Source organism: Notechis scutatus, chromosome 3 (genome assembly GCF_049901735.1).
Source record: "Notechis scutatus isolate UNSWTSFEM ecotype Mainland chromosome 3, rNotScu1.2, whole genome shotgun sequence".
In the NCBI taxonomy this organism is placed as follows: domain Eukaryota; kingdom Metazoa; phylum Chordata; class Lepidosauria; order Squamata; family Elapidae; genus Notechis; species Notechis scutatus.
In genome coordinates, this window is record NC_142011.1 from 189,011,744 (window position 1) to 189,033,537 (window position 21,794).

Below are 21,794 nucleotides of genomic sequence, written 5' to 3' on the forward strand. Positions count from 1 at the left end.
TGCTGACATTTTATCAGGAAAAGGCATCTGGTCGCACAGATTGCAGGTTGTGGGTAAAACTCTTACTCTTTTTTCCCTGAAATCCAATTTCAATTTAACCATTCTATGCATCCAAGGAAGTCAGTTACAACATACAAAAGTGTATACTTTTTAATAAAATAGAATAGATCTGGAAGGGACCTTGGAGATCTTCTAGCCCAGTCCCCTGCTCAAGCAGAACTATACCATCTCAGACAAGTAGACCTCCAGTGATGGAGCTCCCACGATTTCTGAAGGCAAGCTGTCCCACTGGTTAATTGTCCTCACTGTAAGTTTCTCCTTAATTCCAGGTTACTTTTCTCTTGATCATTTCCAACCATTGTTTCGTGTCTTGCCTTCTGGTGCTTTGGACAATAATTTGACCCCCTTTTCTTTGTGTCAGCCCCTCAAATACTGGAATACTGCTATCATGTCACCCCTAATTCTTCTTTTCCTTAGACTGGCCAAACTCAAATCCTACAGAGGTAAAAGAACTCAAGAATCTGCCTAATTTTTGCTGCTGTAGAGCAGTGTTTGTCAACTTCAGTCATGCTGGAATACTGCTATCATGTCACCCCTAATTCTTCTTTTCCTTAGACTGGCCAAACTCAAATCCTGCAGAGGTAAAAGAACTCAAGAATCTGCCTAATTTTTGCTGCTGTAGAGCAGTGTTTGTCAACTTCAGTCATGCTGGCTAGGGAATTCTGGGAATTGAAATCCACCCAACTTAAAGTGGCTCAGATTGATAAACATACTGCTCTATACCAACACAGCTCCCCACCCCCCAACAACCCATTCGGGCAGGCACAGAGACATGGGATGCTCATCACCAAAAGATTAATGGACCTGGAAAGAAATGAGGAGAGTATTGTGCAAATCTAACTTCTGAGGATTGGAAATGAATTGGTTGGGATGTATTGGAATGAATATCCCAGGTCCACGTCCAAGCCGGGAGAAAGGCATTGGAAATAAAATGGAGGTTGGATGATTGGAAAGAAAGATTCCCTTTATTGATGAAGCAGAACCACCAACCACATGCGATTCTGGGACAACTGACAAAATGGAGTTTAGAGTGTGGGGGGTTATACTGTAGGAAGTTAGCACCCACCTCTCTCCTAGGAAAATGAAATATCCTAGGAAATATTAAAAAGGCAGAATATTTCCCCTAGAGAAGCAGAAACTCAACTCAGAGGCAGAAACTCAGCCCCCCACCTTTGCTAATGGACCATTATTCTGGCCTGGGCCAGTCTATTTTACATAACAAAGATCTACTCCAGGTAGAGCTATAATAGGAATTGCCCAAAGCCCTTTCATTACATCAGCATCATCCAGCAAGGCTCAACCAAGCCTGGAACTCAGGACAGCCTACAGAGTTGCCCCTGCATGGCTCCATGGGAGTCTGACAACCAATCAGAATACCAGCTCAAATTCAAATCCCAACAGAGGGCATAAAACCAAGGAACTCTCAGCATCTCTGCCCTTTTTTCCCTTCTTTCCCTTCACCCAACAACTTGAAGCACGTGACTTCCTTTCCACTTTGGAGCCCCAAGCCATGTGGTCCTGTGCACCATTAAACCATCTTTCCAAACAGCCTCCATGTTTCCAGTGTCTTTTTCCCCCCGCTTGGAATTGAACCCAGGAGAATTCTTCCGACAATACCTTTTGGATTCCTATGGAGTCACACAGAAGTCACAGCTTGCTCTGGAGAAAGAACAAATGGGGAAATGCAAATCCTAGGTGTTTGAGCTGGTTTTGTCAACCTTAGGCTTGATTGTGTGGCTCATTGCTTCACTTATGTTTCTGCCTGACCCAGTCTTTCTAGCATTTCTATACGCTGGCCTCCTCAATTTCTGCTTGGGGCAGGGAAACTGGGGCTGGCTTTTGCCTCCCTTAAGGTTCCTCCCCACGCCCATTTCTCCTTTAGAGGAAATATTCTATACTGCCTTTTCACTACTCCCCAAAATATTTCATTCTTCTGGAGGCGGGGGGGGGGGTCAGGGCTTCCCACAGATGCAATGCGAACCCAAGCAGGTGAGCAACCCCAACACGCCCCTTTCTTGAAGGAAGATGAGTCGTCGTTGCTGCTTCCGACCCAACACCTCCCAGCGGAGCCCGGCTATACCGAGACCCACTGATAGGTAGCAACACAAGCGAACCGCCTCCGCCTCTGCTCGACCGGAGCGAGCGACTCCTCCGTGCCGTTTCGCAACAACGCCTAACCTCCTTCTTTCCCGCCCTCCGCGCTCCCAGCCAATCAGATCGCGTTCTCTAGCTGCCGGCACGGGCTGGAAGTCTGTGGGCGGGGCTCTAGCGGGATCACGTGAGCCGGTCGTTCGGCGAAGGGAGGGGGAGGCGGGCAAGATGGCGAAAGTCTCGGAGATGTACGACGTGACTTGGGAAGGTAAACCGGCAGCTGTGGAGCGGAGGCGGGGGAGAGCAACAGACTTAAGGGCTGGGATGCTTCCGGCGTGTCTTTGGTTGCGTGAGGGAGTTGTTCGCAGCTCCGGAGGTGCGACTGAGGGGGAGGCTTGTAGTCGCCGCAAGGAATCCCCGAAAGCGTCTCCGTCGCTTTGCTCCTCTCGAGGGAGAAAAAAAATAGTGCGCTGGGAAGCTTTTCCTATGTGCAATTCTCAAAGATAACTTACGCATAATCCGGAGTAATTAACCCCGTAATTACCAACGCATCTTGTCATTTGCGTAGTTTGTCCAAAGGTATATATAAAACCCTTCACAGTTCTGTTTAGAGGAGAAAGGATGGTGGTGGAGGAGTCTAATCCACTGGGAAGTTAGGTTATAAAATAATCCCTGATTTGATCCTCTCCGGAGACCCTTGGCGACTTCCATCCCACGAATTCAGATCCAAGGGGAAGAAATTACATACTGAGGAACTTGTAGTGTAAAGGTGAAGTATTTTTCTCACCCTCCAGGTTTCTTTTCAAAGCTGTCGCCTTCTAGAAAGCTTTTGTCAAGTTTTTCGTGGTTCCTTGAGTGACAGACACCTGCTTGGCTTGGCACATTGGTTCAAACTACACTGTTGCTTAGTATGAAGTGTAAACCAAGCCTTTTACGAATCAAAGTTAATTGTAAAAATGTAGTACATAATCAAAAGTCTGTTCCATGATCCATCGTCCCTTATAATATGTAGTGGATTTTTTTTTTAACAGAGTCTGTCTGCTTTCAGTGATAGCATAAGCAGTAATAAGATAATAAAGTGTTATCTTGAGTGTGTAAAACTAAAGTGCAGGGAATGAATGCTAAAGAGGATAGGGTCTGCCTGTCGTTTTTCTTCTTTATATATTGATATGCATACTGAAGCTCATGAAAATTTGAAATGATGGAAATGTTGATATCCTTTCACTTGTCAAGTTTTCAGAACAACTACTTTGTGAAGTATGAATGTAGGCAGGTTATTCAAATAATATTCAGACTTAGGCCTTGAATCTTATGCTTTGGGATACAAACAATACTGATTTTTATTTATTCAGTAGTCTGGGTATATACAGAACTGAGCATAGGCCTGCAGACTTGAGATGGGTTGATGTTTTGGTACTTCTGAATTCAGGAGAGTTAATAAGTGAATTTATTTATTATAGATGTATTGATTCTAAGCTACTTAGCCTCTAAGTGAAAAAAATAGTTTCAGTTCCTATTCTCTGTAAAACAATTCTACACTACTCATAATGGAAATGCCGCAGCACTTCCTAAAGAAACGGTTGACTTTCATATTTCTCCAAAGAGTCCATGGTAGCACCTGTTATCTTCGCAACAGCTCTTTGAGGTCAATTAAATGAAAATGATTAAATGCAATTTGCATAACTGTGTCCTGCGAGACAGTGGAAGACATTGATAGGAAAATACTTTTGTCTATTTACGATAAACCATGTTTATCCTCTAAAAATATGTGACATTGTAGCTTTAGGCTCAAGGTTGACTCAGCCTTCCATTCTTCCGAAGTGGGTAAAATGAGGACCCAAATTGTTGGGGGGAATATGCTGACTCATACCGCTTTACAGCCCTCTCTAAGCTGTTTACAAAGTCTAAGTGCTTATTGCTATTTAGTGTATTTATTTTGTCTTTTTATTGTAATTTTGGGCTTGCTTTGGCTTAGGATCATGAATTATGAGAGTTTGTTCTGGGATAATTAATAAAAATAGGTGCAGTAGATAGATGTTTTAACTGTAATTATTAAGTTAAATTTCATTATATTGAACCAGATTGGTCTGTCAGGTTAGAAACCAGGAGACTGGGTTCTAATCCTGCCTTTGGAATGAAAGTTGGGTGGGTGACTTTGGGCCAGTCACTGTCTCTCTTAACCTCACTTTTTTCACAGGTTTGCTGTTGTGAGGAAAAGAGAAAGAGGAAGAAATATTAGGCATGTTCACTGTCTTGGGTTATATATAAAAATAATGCAGACAGGATAAAACAAATTTGATATGAGCTAATAACTTTGAGCTGATCACAAATTAACAAGATTCTTCTACTTTATATTTGTAATGGTATGTGGGAATAACCTTGAAGGATGAAAGGAAGAGATGAGATGCTGCCCTGAGAGTAAGCAGTGGGAGCCTGCGTCTGAATAATCTGCAAAGAAAGATAATAATAGTAATAATCTGTTCTTGTATCAGGAGGTAAAAAGAGACAGTGTGAGATTTGTATTTTCAGACTTGCAAGATTGTGTTAATGTAGCCTTACAATAATGTAAAATTAGCTCATGTGGTTGTGTTTCTTGTCAGGTCTGCTTGAGGTATATTCTATTCCGCTTATTCAATTTCTTACCATGTTTTCTTCAAGTAATAAAGCAAATTTGAATATTTGTCAGATCCATTCATCTGAGTTAGTGATGTGTAAATATTATTTTAAGATTTCTATATCTTTTATGATTTGTATAATATATATTCCTATAGTTATATATTTGTATATATTAGACCTAGTTGATATAATGGTTAAGGCATCAGGCTAGAAACCAGGAGACTGTTTCTAGCCCCGCCTTAGTCATAAAAGCCAGGTGAGTTATTTTAGGCTAGTCACTTTCTCTTAGCCCCAGGAAGGAGGTAAAGATAAATCATTTCTGAAGAAGTTTGCCAAAAAAAATCTTAGGGACTTATCCAAGCAGTCTCCAAGAATCAGACACAATTGAACAGGGGGAAAATGTGTGTGTGTGTGCACATATACATGTGTGTGCATGCACAAGTATAGGTATTGTGAAGCTCAGGAAAATTCAAAATCAGTATAAAGGTTTATTGCAAGCTCATGCTGTCTACAAAAATCTGAACTACTAACAGTCAAAGCAAATAGGCAGTAGATAAGAGATAATGAAATTCAAGGTAGACTAGACTTACATCTCTTGTGGGCATGAAAGGATGAAAGACTGATGATGCATTGGTCCCCTTCCTTGGGCTCAGCCTGGTCATTTCCTACAGGTATTATTTATTACTGCTTACATATAATTATACATCAAAAACCATAAAAACATAGAAGATAGGAAAGGCTATCTTTGCTATTAAGATAAATTAACCAACAATTATGTATAGATAAACAGAGCACCAACTTATATGGTCCTTGAACTTTATTAGAATGTTATTTCCATACAGATTTCCCATATTTATAACATATGTTTGAACCTATCTTGTGTATAGAGGATAATCCTTCCTTCACCTATCCACTTTTGCTTAAATTTAGGGGGAGATCAGAGTTTATAGGACACAGTTTAACGGAAAATAGGGGAAGCAGTTTAAGCATTAAATTCAAACAGGATTTTAGGCAAGCATATTTTTCCCATAATCTTATCTTCCCAGATAAGATTTTATGCATGTGCAGAAGGATATAGGGTGTAGGTAGGTTTTATATTTTGTATCTCAACTCCATTAAATTAAGGTTTATTACATTATAAAATTACTATATTTACCACTCCTCGCATTCCAACAACAAAATGCTTTGGATAGGATTGACCATTTTCAAACTTAGTGCTATATTTAGTAAGAATTATATCAAGCGTATTCAGAAATAGAGACATTTTTGGACTTACTATGACTGACACTGCTTAATATTAATCTAATAATATTTTTCATTCATATATTTACACAATAAAATGTCATGAGAGTAATGAACGGCATGGATTAATGAATACACATAAGCGAGGGGGAGTGAGAGTGATTTCATTTGATTGTTGTGTGTTATTGTGTAAGGGCTAGTTTATACGTCACTTCAAATAATCTTAGGAAATCTTGTCCTTCTCAGCCTTGAACGGTTTGGATGCCTTAAAATTAACAATTTGCTAAGTTCATATATCATGCCAAATCATACACCATGTTTTACAATGAAAGTGGGTGGATTTATATACCATATGATTTGATGTATGAATCAGATCTGTAATATTGGGAATAATAATACAGAGTTACAGAATAATAAGGAATGCTGAAATAATGTAGCTCATTTGACTATATTTATTTAACATGTCTGAATCCAGCTGATGTGACTTAAGCTTTAATTAGAACACAATATAGCAGAGCATAATGTGTTAATCCAACTGAGTTAACTGGGAGAAACCAAAACCACCCTTGCTTCTGGATTATGTTGTGACTAATTTCAATTCATGAATGAGGACATAAGAGTAGAATGTCATGTTATTTTAAAATTTGAAGGTAGGGGGAACATCCAAAGACTGCAGATTTTTCTGATGAACTAGATCCTGGTTCAAACTACTACCTGAAGTGAATCCTATTATATAAAGGACAAGTCTTAAACAACTCTTAAACTTAAACACTCATACATTATACTTCTAAATAAAAAAAAAATAAGAAACTTTAGATCAGGGGTGTCAAACACGTGGCATCACATGACGTATTGTGATTTTTTTTCTCCTTCGCTAAGCCAGGGGTGGTCATGATGCATCTGGCCCATGGACCGTGAGGTTGATACCGTTGCTTTAGATTATCCCAATCTTTAAGATCAGGAGAAAGGGAAAGTAATTTTCAAACACATATATTGTTTTTAGGATTAGGACCTTTCCAAGTGCTGCAGGAAGTCTGAAGAGAAAAGGAGGCGCTTTTCATAAATTAAATTTACATAAATGCAATTTTTATAATGACAATATCCACCCTTTTCAATCACCCTTAAGGGAGTATCCAGTATGCATGCGTAGCTGGGTATAAAGAATATTTAGCTTTCCTTAGCCTTCATTTTTCTGGAATTTTACATTTTTGCTTCAGTGTTCATACTTCATACATTTAAAATAGAGGTATAATCTAAATATAGATGTAAATGAGAAATTGTGTAAGGAAGATAAAATTATGACCTTGAATTTGGTGGTTGGTTGCTATCTAACGTGAATGTTTATTGTGTATTGCTGAATAACAAGTGAACCATAGTGGAAGTGTTAGAATAAAGCTCAGAGTATAATCTTTCTTTTTAAAAGCTTATTTAAATATACAATGAATACAAAAACATAACTAAAAAATACTCAGAAAAAATATGTATAGAAAACTATACAGGTGGTCCTGGACTCACAACCACAATTGAGCTGAGAATTTTAGTTGTAAGCAATTGTGGATATTAAGTGGGTCACCATATGCCCTGTCTTGATTTTATAATTGTTTTACAATGGCCATAATCATAAATCAAACCGCCATGGTCTGTTTGTTCCATCAGGTTATTACAAATTTGAGAGATACATCAATAGGTGTAATTTTTACAGTCAGGTGCTATAGCTGTCCTTGTTTACATTTTTGAGAGAATTAAATTTATTAAACTAATTCTAGCTGTGAAAAAACTTAACTTTTATCCTGATAATTTTTTTGTATAAATGTAATTAGCTATATGAATTGATGAAGTTTATTATCTTGTAATCTTCCTTTTAAAGGTAATTTTTAATATTTTCAATAATTTTGAAAGGCTCAAAACAATAATGAACATTGCATCTAATTTGGTAATAGAGAGCCATCTACAGTGGAAAACATTTCTTCCTCTCCTTCTCTATATATCTTAAAACTTGGTACTTTAACTTATCTTAGGCTGCAATATTTGTCATGCTGCTGAGAATAATGTTCTTTGAAGAGTGTAGTTACTTGTGTTCTTTAAAAAAATAATTATCAGATGACAAAAACTTTTTCAGTATTTTAAATCCTATAGTGTACTCTGACATAGAATCATTTTTTTTACATAGATGTTCTACTAGTGGTGAAGTAAAGTCACAGTAAAAACACAGATTTTAATGTTTTAATCTCTTAGTCTCAGTAGTAGATACAATATTCACTCAAGTTGTTTATATCCATTTTTTCATTTCCAGGGATCGTCTTGAGTCAGGAACCATTTAGCTTTACTCAGGCACATGAAACATAATATACAGTGGTTTTGTTGACTTATAGAATAGAATGCAGTATGCTTCCAAGATACTGAGATTTTTTTTTATGTGGGGGAGGAAGGGGTGGAATAGGAACATATTGTAGAAAGAGGTTTATTGAATCTAAAATTGACAGTTTTGTTAAATTTGCACATCTTGTAATAAAAGAAAAGCCAACTAATTCAGAGGTATGTGTTTCATATTAAATATCTGGTAAAAGTATTCTGCAAGCCTTTTGCATTTATTAATATCAGCACCAATAATAAAGCAAACTCATGAATACTTAATGTTTTATTTGGTAAATACTGATTTTTTTAACCATATAAAAATTGTTAAGCTGAAAACAAATCTTCAGAGGACTGCAGTGTGCTGTGATTTTAAAAACTTGTGGAAAGATTTCATGATCTAATATGTTTTTAAGCTTTAAAGTTTTATATTACTTAGTGGCATATTTGACATCTGTGATATTATTCTTGACATTTACTTTTGTTATAGCCACATCTATGATAAACTTAATACTTTCAAAAAATAAGTGAATCATAGAAAGAAGTCCTGTTACTGTTTCTCATGCATTAGTTGATACTTTACTAAGAAAAAATAATATTTTAAAAATGGAAAGTGTACATATATATGTTTCTGCATTAATTTTAATAGTAATATTTTTCTCCTATACTTCTGTTTTGATTTAGGAAATAGTAAGAAATATATCTGCATGAGTTAGTATTACATTTTAATAAGTTTATTAAAATAAGAAAATTATATCAGTTAACCATTTAATAATGTATGCTTTAAAGACTGCTGAAAATGAGAATTCTTAGAGGAAGTTGTAAATGGGATGTGTGACAGTATTATCTTTTATCTATAATTGGATATGGTCATTTTAAAATAAAACTGTTTGGCATTCAGAATAAGCTCATTTTACATTTGCAGTAAGAAATGGTTCCCAGAATAATTATAAATTGCAACAAATATTCCTTGGAGAGTTCAAAGAACAATAGTCTTAAAATACCAATCAGATTGTTTCTAAACAGTAAGATAATATTTAGAAATTTTCAGTTTCAGTTCTGTGAGATGTTTTTGTACTACTATGTATTTTTGTCACCAAGAGGATAGTATTTCAAAATCAGTTTGGAGTTTTATACTCTGTAATAGGTTTAGTGATTCCCCAAAAGTAGAAGTATGCTGAACTACAGCAGTAAGTTTCCAATTTTAAATTTTGTTGAAAGATTGTGTGAGGGTAATACGAGAAAGACAGTCATACACATGTATTCATATAATAGCCATGAGCTCAGCAAGGATTATTTGTTTAAATTGGATATGATTAGAAATATTGAATAATATTGTTATTCTATTTTAATTGTCATTTTGTTTCTTTCAGAGATGCGAGACAAAATGAGAAAATGGAGGGAAGAGAACTATCGGAACAGTGAGCAAATAGTTGAAGTTGGAGAAGAGTTAATTAATGAATATGCAGCTAAGCTTGGTGATGACAGTAGGTCAAAACTGTTTTACTTTTCTTTATTAGATAGCCCTTCTGATGTGCTATATGTCACATTCTAGATTGTATTAGTATATAGTTAAAATTGCATATTTTGTAATAAAGGCCAACAAAGCCAGTCATATGTATTTATATTAAAATATCAGATAAAATAATTAGTATACAGGATCCAATTTGGGTCGGTCACAATTAGTATACAATTGATTTCTCCATCATGCCATCGATTTTAGTTAACTTTTTGGTGCCATGCTGATGGCAGTATGTCCATAAACTTTGCAAGCTTAAAATGACCAGTATTCCTAGACTTTTGATTTTTACAAGTATAGCGTGTGGCTAGGGAGCTTATAGCTACAACAGATTAAGTTACTTTCTATTCATAGAGAGACTGTTCTCAGAAAACTTTAAACAAATTTCAACTAGTCAAATGTTTAGGGATTGAAATAGGGAAGTTTATTCCTGAAAAATTAAAGCGAAGTCAGTGATGTGAAATCAGTAAGAAGGTTGCTTTTATAATACAGTTGGGCAGGAGAGTGTAGGGCATGTCTGGATTTTCATTAGATGCAGTATCATTTGGGAAGAGAGGACTCATAGGTTCATAATACAAATTCTTCTCAGAAAGAAGCTTGGCATTCCCTATTTTATATCAGAAGGGAATCGTTGAAGAAAAAGTTTTACAGGAGCAATGTATGCTGTGCAGGTAAAGTATCTGAATGTACAGGAGTGATCAAGATTGCTCTGTAGGCAGGAAGGGAGTAAAAAAAGATTTGATTTTAATTAGTTTATTTTATCTTCATTTTTATAACTCTTAACCTAATTCATACAGTGTGAACAGTTTATTTTTGGCAGAGGTCTCAAAGATCTGAACTAGAATATTCTTTATTTCATTTTAGGAAGTTTTGATCTTAGTAACACTTAAATTCAACAAAATACAGTTTTTCTGAAACAGATTTATTAAATGCTAAACCAAAAAACTTTTACTCTCTAGGATATTGCCAGAAGTAACCATGACTAGTGAAAACTGCTTTTCTTTCAGAAGAATAAGTGAATAGTAAACTTGTGTGGAACTGATTTCTATTTTGAACCAAAGTAAATTATGTTGGAAAGAGTGATTGCTTTATTGGAACAATTGAATATATTCATTGACCTTTTTTGGTGAATTACTTTATGAATTTATAGTAACAGTTTAAAAACATTCATGAATTTAGATAACACAACATAACTTTGATTACAAACAACAATATTTTGTTCCAATTCATTTGTAGTATATGTCATTGTTCCAGAAGACTGCAGTAAATGAACTGCCATTTCCTGCTATCATGTATTTTACTCTCCATATAGTTTATATTTTAATACTCAGAAGGCATTTTTATTTTCTTTAAGAAATTCATCTCAGAATCCTTTCAGGTTTTACATAAGACAAACATAAAAGCTATTGCAGATATCTACACACTTGCCTATGATCATTTTTTTCTTAATGGAAGCTGAACACCCTGAGTTTGCATAGGAGTTGAAAGGAGTTGAGTTGATCAGATTGGGTTATTTTTAGTCAAGGGGTTAATCTGAATAGTAAATATATAAAAAAGAAGAAATGCAATATTAATGTGGATTTTCATTAACTCTGTAGCTAAGGATGTATAATTATGTGACTGATAGCATTTTTAAATTCTTTAGAATAAGATTTCTCCTTGGAACTTCTTCGATGAATTTTTGAATTCAATAAATATAGCAACATAGGAATTTTACAAAAACATTAATTAAAGGAAAACAAAAGGAGAACAGTGCACCTATATCAGCAAAGATTTTTTCTGAAAACTAATATTTGCCAAAACCACTTTTTAAAGCTGGTAACCTCTGAATCATTCCGTAGTAGATTTGATATTCCATGTTGTTTTTCTAATTCAGCTTTTAAGATGAACCAGTGTATAAAAATATATGAGCAATGAAGTTAAAACATGTTTAGCAAATACTTATATTTTATATGTATTTATGATACTTTATTTATTTGGGCAAGTGTGGTTAAACACACAATTTGTCTAAATATTCAGGTTTAGCATTAGTGTGGTGGGTTTCTGTAAGATTAAATATACTGATGTTATAAAAGGCAACATTTCCTACAATTTGCTATGAACTGATTTACAGGTTTGTGGGGAGGGAAATCTATGTTTCATGATATTTTGCATTATCTAGTTTGGATAATATATGAGCAAGTGATGATCGCCGCATTGGATTGCAGCCGAGATGACTTGGCATCGGTAAGTGTTCCAACAGACTTCTTATGCAATTCCAGTAAATCTAATCTTTTTTAACACAATAGGTAGGCATTCTCCTTATTTTCTTCTGCAGTCCATTAGTGCAATATATTTCTGCAGTCTGCTTTTAGAGCTATGTAAATCTTGTGAAATACACTAGTTTCCCTTTTAAATCTTTGAAACATCCATGTCTTTTTTGAGACTCACATGACTGATTTGGAAAGTGTCTGTGCAAGGACATATTTCTCAGGTGTCCAGAAGCAAGAGTTTTGAATGTATTCACTATGGCTTCCTGAAACTCCCACGGGAAGAAGGAATCCTGTGATTCATATTATATCAAATAAGAAGCTGCACTGAGAAAAAGAAGTGATTAAAAACTATGAACTTTTCAATTTTTAAGATACCATTTTGACATTTTACCAGGCATCCATTTTTGATGAAGGACTTTATATTGAAATATTTAGAATTTAAAGTAGAATATATTTATTACAAGAAAATGCATTCTATTTTTTTGGACTTTCCAAGATTGCATGTTTTAAAAATCGATGGGATCTCTCAGTGCTCTAAACATATTAGTTCAATAGCTTAAACATAGGTTAATAGTATGTCCCTACAAAGCTATTCTTTTTTTCAACATTATGGACATTGCTTCTTCAGGTTTTGTTTTAAAATGCATCAAGATGATGGCTTGTTCTACTCTCCCTATGTTGGCACTCCCATATGATGTAGTCGTATTTGTTTTTGATAACAGTTTTTGACCTTCAGTGGATATATTGAGCCTTTTTTAAAGTTTAGTCTCTTTTCTCTAGAGGATATATTTTTCATGTACATTTTCTTGTTTTACTGCTATAGAAATGTTGCTTGAGCTCATGGAAATATTTTTCTGGTAAAAAAAAAAGTGCTATAATATTAATTAATATGTTTCTTGAGATGAAAGAGCAGGTTTAGATTAAACATGCACAGTGTTTTCAGTCCATAATTTTGAATAGCTTAATAGTAGACTCATTTTATGTATTTATGTGAGCTTGGTCTTGGGCACTGCATTAAATGTTACATTTTTTTTATTGTTTCATTATAAAATAAAAATACAGAAAAAACAAAAGGTAGAAAACTAAGAGAAAAAGAGAAACTAAAGAAAAAAAGTGGTGACTTCTGATGTTTTTCAGTGCAATAAAATAAAAAATGCAACCTCAATCTTTTACATTTTGCAACATTTCAATCCATTTCTATAATTACAAAATTATTATTATTTTCAACATCTGAAGTTAAAGTTTCATTTTTCCAGTTTTGAATAAGAAGTCCAGATGCTGTTTCAAGTAGAAATGAAGCTAGATAAATTCTTGTCTTTGATTGAAACAGTCTCACCATGTTTGCTAAGTTTATTACCTTTACTGTCCACCCTTCTATTATGTTAATAATTATCTTCTAATTATTGTGATTTAGAAATTATATTTTAAAATACCTGATGTTTTAATAAGAGGTACAATGAAACCTCTGATTGAAGAACTGAGTGAGGCTGTGTTGTTTCTCTCAATAGTTGGTTCCATCATAGTACTTATATTGTCATTTAAGTGAAGCTTAATGTCTTTAAAATAAACCTATCAATGTATTTAGAGAAATTAAGCCTAATTTATATAGTGAAAGTAAGGAAGATTATACACACTGCTCATTGTTTCATTTACTTAATCACATTTTATTGGCCTTGTGATAATTCTTTCAAAGTTTTTTTAAATAAACTAGGACAGCAATTATATGTATGTATTTGTAAGATGAATTCAGAATGGCTTGTAATTAAAATAGTATTTTTCTCTGAAACCCCCAATTAGTTAAAATAAAACAGCTGTATAAACTAGATTTCCAAAGTTCAAAGCAAACTTTATATAATTAGAAACAAGGAATAAAATCATGCTAAATGATCTCTGATTATATTAGGCCAAACCACTGGGCACAAGGCCAGGTATAATAGTATCCCCAAAGTGCAAACCTTAATTTTTCAACACCACTTGTTCATTATTGAGAACCTCTGTATATTGACTGAACTTTACCACATTTAGCCCTGTCCAATCCATAATCATTGCAGGCAGTAATTTAAACTAGATAAAAATCGGAACCAAATATTGTTTCTCTTCTCCCCCTCCAAGATATACATTATGACTTAAGTATGCTTGGCATCAGTGTCTTTTTCAGGAATGGTTCAGACAACTGCATCTTAAAATAATCAGCATTTGCACGGTAATATAGTAGTACTTGAATTTGGAATTTGTTTCTGTCTAACAGGGTATATTAGATTTGCATTTAATAGCTGTTGCTGATTTAGGGGAAATAATAGTTGTTTTTATTTTAAATAATATAGTTATTACAGTAAATCCAAATTAAATATAATGTATTTTTATGTAAAATTGTGCACAAAGAGCTTTTTGCATGCACTTCCCCATTATTGAATTCTGCTAGCAGTACAAGTTGCATGGTAGGTTTGAAAAGGAAAGAAAAACTGATCTTGTTAATTAGTTATATGTTCTTTAGGTTTTTTTAAAACTCTGTTTTGAATATGTTTGTCGTCTTGGATCTATCTATATATTGGCTTCTTTCAGATATTGCTGAAGTGTTAATTTGATATTTTGGTTGTGCTGGGATGGGTGATTGCCAGATGAATCTCTTAATTACTCCATTCAAATAAACATCACTCAAACCTTGGAAAATTATGTTCCTTACCTACTCATTTTTCTTCATGTTTTGAATTTATAGTATTGCCTTCAAGAACTAAGACGGCAATTCCCTGGGAGCCATAGAGTTAAACGGTTAACTGGTATGAAATTTGAAGCCATGGAGAGGTAACTGAATTCTAAAGAATATTTTCCAGATGCAGTTTTAAAAGACGGCTCCCAGAATATATATAAATATAAAAGCTATGAAGGAAGACATGATGTAGTTGAGAGTAAAGTAGGAAAATTATAAATAAAGATGAATTAGAATGGAAACATATTGGAAAATGTAATAGAAATATATATTAAAAATTAAGATTATGCAACCTCTTAAATTTAACAATCTTTTAGTGACAGTAGCATGGTCCATTTTGTTTGACATTGTCCTGTATTATAGAACACTTTGTTCAAGAGTTCTGTGCTCAACTCATAATTAACTATATAAACTGGAATGTTCACAATTAGTTTCATTAAAGAAAAATAAATACTACTAGTTCTGAAGGAACATCTTAATTCTTTTTCTGACATCTTTCAAATCTGAAACAAATGGAACAGTGGTCTCATTCATATTCTGTTTCTAATTATTTAAGGAAACTTTTTGAATATAAATTGACGAGATGTGAGCCTATTAAATATTAAATTTATTTAACATTTCTGGTGAAAAGAATGAAGTGGGATAATATTACATTTCTGACCATCATAGTGATCATGTGATCTTTAGAATTAGAATTCTTTATTGGCCAATTGTGATTGGACACACAAGGAATTTGTCTCCAGTGCATAAGCTTTCAGTGCACACACAAGCAACAAATGATAAATCATGATTTATAATAATAAAATACATTAATCATAAATCATAAGATAAACACTCAGTGATAGTCATAGGATACTAAATAAGCAATCAATATAAATTATACTAGAACACTAAATAAAACAATTAATATAAATCATAAGATACAACCAACAAAGTTATAGTCATAAGAAGATAAGGAGATAGATAATAGGAAAGATGAGGATAATAGTAATACAGCCCTACTTGGTAGTTTTTCACAGTGTTGTGGGAATTAGATGTTCAGCAGAGGGATGGCTTGGGGAAATCATTGTCCTTGTGTCTAGTTGTTTGAGTGTACAATGCCCTATAGCAGCGCTGTCAAGCTCCTGGCCCACAGGCCGGATGTGTCATGCGCGGCCCATGCCCACGCCCGGTTTAACGAAGGGGAAAAAAGTCCCAATATGTCATATGACGCTGTGAGTTTGACACCCCTGCCCATAGCGTCATTTTGTGGGAAGAAGTTGAAGCAGTTTATGTCCAGGATGTGAGGGGTCTACATATTTTCACAGTGCTCTTTCTGCCTGACTCACATTTATGATGGTTGCAATGCCCTAGGTCATGTGTTCACTTTTGCATCCTCCTGACCTGGAAAATCAATAGCGAAACCAGAGTCACTTAACAATCATGTTACTAATTTAACATCTGCAGTGATTTACTTAACAAATGTGGCAAGGACATTTTTAAAATGGGGCAAAACTCAACAAATTTCTCAGTTAGCAACGTAAATTTTGGATTCAATTGTGGTCTTAAGTTGAGGACTATCTGTAATGCAATAAGATATATCAACTTTTTACTAAAAGGCAAGTTACAACAATTCATTAATCAAGATAAAAAGTCTGCCCACACATGTTAAGTCCGGTTAAAATTGTACTTAAATGCTGAGGACAGTGGCTTCAAATGTGCCAAAACACAATCCAGCTACTTCAGTGACATCAGATGAACAACATTATACATATTTATGTGCGTATCCAGATGTTATTTTCCAGCAGGTTTGCACATCTTACTGGGTTAGGATGAATGGCTTTTAGTATATAGAGATGTTAGAACACTGTTAAATTTACCTGAAGGTGTTTTCTGTTCATATTTGCAGCTATGATGATGCAATACAGTTATATGACAGGATTTTACAAGAGGACTCAACAAACACTGTAAGTTAAATAGAAAAATAAGCATTGCCTTTTTTTCTTTGTCTTTATATTGTAACACTTTGCTTCTAGTCAATACTTTGAGTTAAAATTCCAACATAAAAAAATCACCAGATTTAATAAATGTCTTTGATGAGGAGCTGATGCTTCTTCCTGTGTTGTAATAGAACATAGGTATGTTTGAATGCTGATAAATACTATAGATTTCAGCATAATAGCTTGGTATATTTTGAAATTTTAATGACATTGGTAAAAGTCAGACCATAATTTTAAATAGTTGTGAGAGAAAAATACCAGCAAGTTTGAATATTTATTTATTTTATACTGACAATTTAAAATCATAAATGCTGCACATATGGTGAAGGTTAAAATCTCAAAAATCCTGGCTCCAGTGAATTAATTGAAGAGAATTGGCAGTAGTGGAGGCCAAGGTCACACCCACATAGTCCCTTTTCCTTGCAGTATATTAATATTGACTGGGAAATTGGTCTGCAAATATCAACATATATTTAATATTGCAGCTCACCCACATGTCTACTGCTGATCATGGAAGATTGGATGTTCTAAACAGATTTTGACACCAAAATTTAGTGTCTAAATTATCCTGATATTTATATCAATTCTCCAAATCAGGAGAAATTTATCTTTAGTTTGATTTAATGCTTTTTCCATAATTGTCCTGGAAGGGTAATATAGGAAAACACAAATGAAACCTGATACTGCTATGGAACACAGGTGCCATAGAAACCATGGCCTTCTCTATTGTCAGCTTTCCAGGGATATTTGTCATCAGTTGATCATTCCTTTTGGATTTAAATTTCCAGGGAATTCTCATAATTTTTGTTTGCATTATCCATTAAACAACCACAATAAACTTTATTTCTCTAAAAGTAGCAAAATTCTGCTGCATTATGCATAAACTTTGTCTGCAAATGGTTGCTGATAATTATTATTGTGAGGGGATTGTTTTGTTTCTTCTGTTGAATGTATTTTTATTGGTCAATGATCAAATAATAAATAAAATTTCTGGAACCAGGATTGTTATAGACAAAAACAAATAAGAAATGTAATATTGGCTGAATTCTTTTGGGTTGGGAAAATCATTCATCTAATGAAAGCATGCGTCCATTTTCAAGTTATTCTTCTTCTGAAGAATCAAGTTAGCAAGTTGGAGTTGCTTCAGCACTTTTAAAAGAACAGCAAGGGACTTCAGGAATTGTGTTAACAACTTTGATGTCTCTGTTGTCCAACTGAAGAAAAGTCAGCCTTCCCACAATACCACCATAGTGTACTGCAGTGTATTTTTTTATGGGCCAAATTTAAGAACTGTTCATAAATTTCACTCAGTATGTAATGTAATTGCAGGAACAGTGGGAGAGGCTAAGGTTTTGTGTCATGTTACATCAGTTCAGAGAGCAGCCTACATTTTTGGTTGTGGTTTTCAAGACCTGAAACAGTTTTAACATGAGATTATGTAAAGAATAATTTACAGCAGTATTAATCTGTCCAAGTGTACATTCAGTGTGGAATTCCTGCTTGTTGGTCTGACAGTAAGGGAATATTAATATGTAGAAGAAATCAGACCTCACATCTTTGGAAGTCTTACCTAAGATATACATGTGCCCATTTCATTTTAATATGCTGATGCTTATTATTTTCTTTTCATGCAAGAAAAATGATTAGTGTGGTGTTTTTTTTAAATATTTGATTCAAAAAGCTTTACTAAGAATGATACACAAGTAATTCTGAGAACTGAAAATAAGGGATTATTCTGCAATATTTTTGTAATCATATTTTCAAAAAATCAACTTGAAAATAGTGAGAATCAAAAGTATTAATTTGTTTTTCCTTTTAGATAAATAGCAGATACAAGAATAAACTGATCAGATAATTTATTAAAAAGTGTATATAACTTCAGTTGCTTTGAAACAACTGATTTTAAAATTAATATGAAACAAGAAATATTCAGTTGGAAACACTGAAGTTGCATAAACTATATATTTTTTATTTTTATTTTATTTTTTACACATCTCTTCAAGTGAGCAACATGGTTCCAGGTTACAACATTCATACATAGTCATAGTTACATTTCCAACTTATCTAATTTCATATCAAATCATTATCTATTCCACCGATCTTTGAATAAGTTCCCACTTCATATTTCAATTCATTAATTCAATATCAAAAACATTTTCGTCCTCACATATATTTTCCACTCTTTATCCCCTATTATTTCCATTACCAGCTTACCACCTATTTTATTTTACATTGTTATCTTCATTAACTTTCTCAAAGCCGATATATAATAAACAAACAAAAAAGAATAAAAATAAAACTAAAATGCCCAGGATCCACATGGTATATCCCCTAATCTACAATAAATCTTATATTTATTCCAGAGATATTCATATAACCATTTCATATTTTCTCTTTGTTTCCACTTAGCCAAAGTTTACTTATGAGATTTTATTGAATTTTCATTCCCCTCATTTTTAACCATAAAATAATAATCTCATTGCAAATACTTCACTTTACAATATAATCCTTTCTGGTTTACCATATTCTGTTTTCTCATATCCTTTATATAATCAATTACATTTTCTATTTCATGTCTAATATAATACGTATACAATAAAAAAGAAAGAAATAAAAGAGAAAATTAAGTTTCCTTTTTGTTTTCATTTAATCAAGTTTAACCTATAAAATTATATTTAATTTTCACTCCACACTTTTTGGTCATAATAGCATATTTTTTCTAATTTACCATATTCTTTGTTTTTCTAATATCATTTGAATAATCAGTTACATTTAGATAGATAGATAAATAGATAGATAGATAGATAGATTTAATAACAGTCAAACCATCTTGATTTCTCTTACTCTATCATCATTTTTCTCATATATAATTATATAATAATCTTAAGGTAATTCTCAATAAGTTTTAAACTTCAAATTTCCCCATTCTATATTTCTAAAAAAAAAATAATAATACTAAAATACATTTCCATGTGGTATCTCCCTTTTATATTATCTTTAACCCTTATCTCTAAATCCCTTGGCCTGATAGTTTCTTGTAATTTTAACCAGCTTTCCCTTTTCTAAGTTTTTCTGGTCTTTCCTCTTAACTCCTCTTTTTTTCCTTTAGTATTGTTTTTATTTTCATCTGCCAATCACTTATTCCCCACCCCACCCTTTCCTGTTCTCTCTTTTGTAATTTCTTCTTATACAGCTTCTCCTTTTGTTTGATCTTGGGAATATTTTCCCTTTTATTTATTACATCTATCATCAATGTCTTAATTTTAATTCCTTTCATGTCCTTTTGCAATGTCCTTTGTGCTCTTCTAGGCTGCTTTCCTCTTCCTTTGACTCTTCCTTTTTGAACTTTCTTTGTTCTTCTGTGAACTGCATCGCCATTAATTTTTCTGCCAATATGTCCAATAGTTCCAATCTTTCTTTTAACATTCCTCTCACAGTTTGCAGTTCCGATTTGAATTCTTTGCATGCTTCTTCCATTTTATTTAGCTGAGTTATTCTCTATTTTATTAAAAGTCAAAATCTTTTATTTTAATCCTTGCCAAAAATATCTGTTTATCTCAATTCCTTTTACTAATCCTTCTGTTTCCTTGTCACAATAAACACCAAACAGTCCCAAGATATTATCTTTGCTTGTCTTTTGCTGCAACCCCCCCCTTTTTTGTGCTTCCAGGGTTATTGTTGTAATATAGTCTTGTATTTCATTTCATTTCATTTCTCATTCACACATTTGTAAGACCAGTAATTTTCCATGAAATCATAAGAGAAAAAGTACCTTTAACCATTATGTGGTGCTCTACATTGTTTTCCACTTTTCAAAGTTCTTTTTTGTATTTTGAATTGTATTCCGCTAATTTTCATCCATTAGCTTTTTTAAATATAGTCAGTTCCAGGCAAGTCCAGCATTCTGTCCAATGCCTAATTAATGCCAATTTCTATATCCTATTCCAAATTTATTTTATGTTCCAATTTTTTATTTACCTTATAATTTCCTCTTATTTTCCATTCGCTGCTACCACACTCTTAAAGGAGGGCTCTTTCCTTCTGTTTCTCGGGGTTGTCAAAAAAGAATCCAAAATCCTTTGTCTGGTTACATACCGCTCACCACTTCACTGCTCCAGCACGCACTTAAGTCCCAGAAGCTTCCCATCTTCAGGGTAGCCATTAAGACTGCCACTACTTCCTGTCTTCAAGGGGAGTATACCTAGCCAGGGAGGGGAGATGTGGCTCCCTCAACCCGGCTGGCAGTCTCCCCCTCTTCCCCCACCCTTCCGAGGTGGGTATGAGATGGTTCCGGTCCCATTGGGCTCCTCCAACAGGATAAGCAAGAATCGAAGTAGCGCATGATCGCGGTCTTTGGTCAGTCTTCGACGGAAGTGCCACCGGAATATATAAACTATATTTTGATTTAATGTTAAACCTGATGAAATAATGAGAGATTAAATTAACTGGAAGACATTTTCAAAATTACAATATTGATGCTATTAATGTTTTTGTTGTGCAGGAATCCAGTTTCCCTTATTTCCAATTCAGAACATTGTAGCAAAGCATCTTAAAATTGCCAGATCATTAGTATGAAAATTATACTATTACTTTTATTATATGACTATAATATTGTAAATATTAGTCTTGAGTACCTTCTCTCACTTAAATGTATTAAACTTGACTATTGAGCAAATGCCTTTTAGTTAGTCAAGTATGGGTACTTTGATTTTGTTTGCTGAAGAATGAAGGTTAAGTAAAAAGTTTTGATAAATTGTCAGGTATTGGAGTTGTTTATATGTCATCTACCTGTTAATTATTTCCATGTGCACATATGGCTGCTGTAGGAAAAGAAATGCTTCATGGTTTTAAACTGAAACTATTCTTGAGTTTGTCTTGGCACTAACCTGAGCTTAAAGCAGTCTCTTATGGTGTGCTGACACATGGAGTTGCTTAGATATATTAAACATTTTCTGTTATTTGGCAAGTGATACATC

At 33.9% G+C, this 21,794-nt stretch overlaps 1 protein-coding gene across 1 annotated transcript in view; it reads left to right on the top strand.

Annotated features, from left to right (window-relative positions):
* The first annotated feature begins 2,366 nt into the window (after positions 1-2,366).
* Positions 2,367-21,794, top strand: part of EMC2 (ER membrane protein complex subunit 2) — a 35,635-nt gene continuing 16,207 nt past the window's right edge. The window contains exons 1-5 of the mRNA XM_026689804.2: positions 2,367-2,419; positions 9,735-9,848; positions 12,042-12,106; positions 14,849-14,934; positions 16,728-16,785. Of these exons, the coding sequence (XP_026545589.1) occupies positions 2,380-2,419; positions 9,735-9,848; positions 12,042-12,106; positions 14,849-14,934; positions 16,728-16,785 (363 nt within the window). The 5' untranslated portion in view covers positions 2,367-2,379. The remainder of the gene's footprint in view (positions 2,420-9,734; positions 9,849-12,041; positions 12,107-14,848; positions 14,935-16,727; positions 16,786-21,794) is intronic.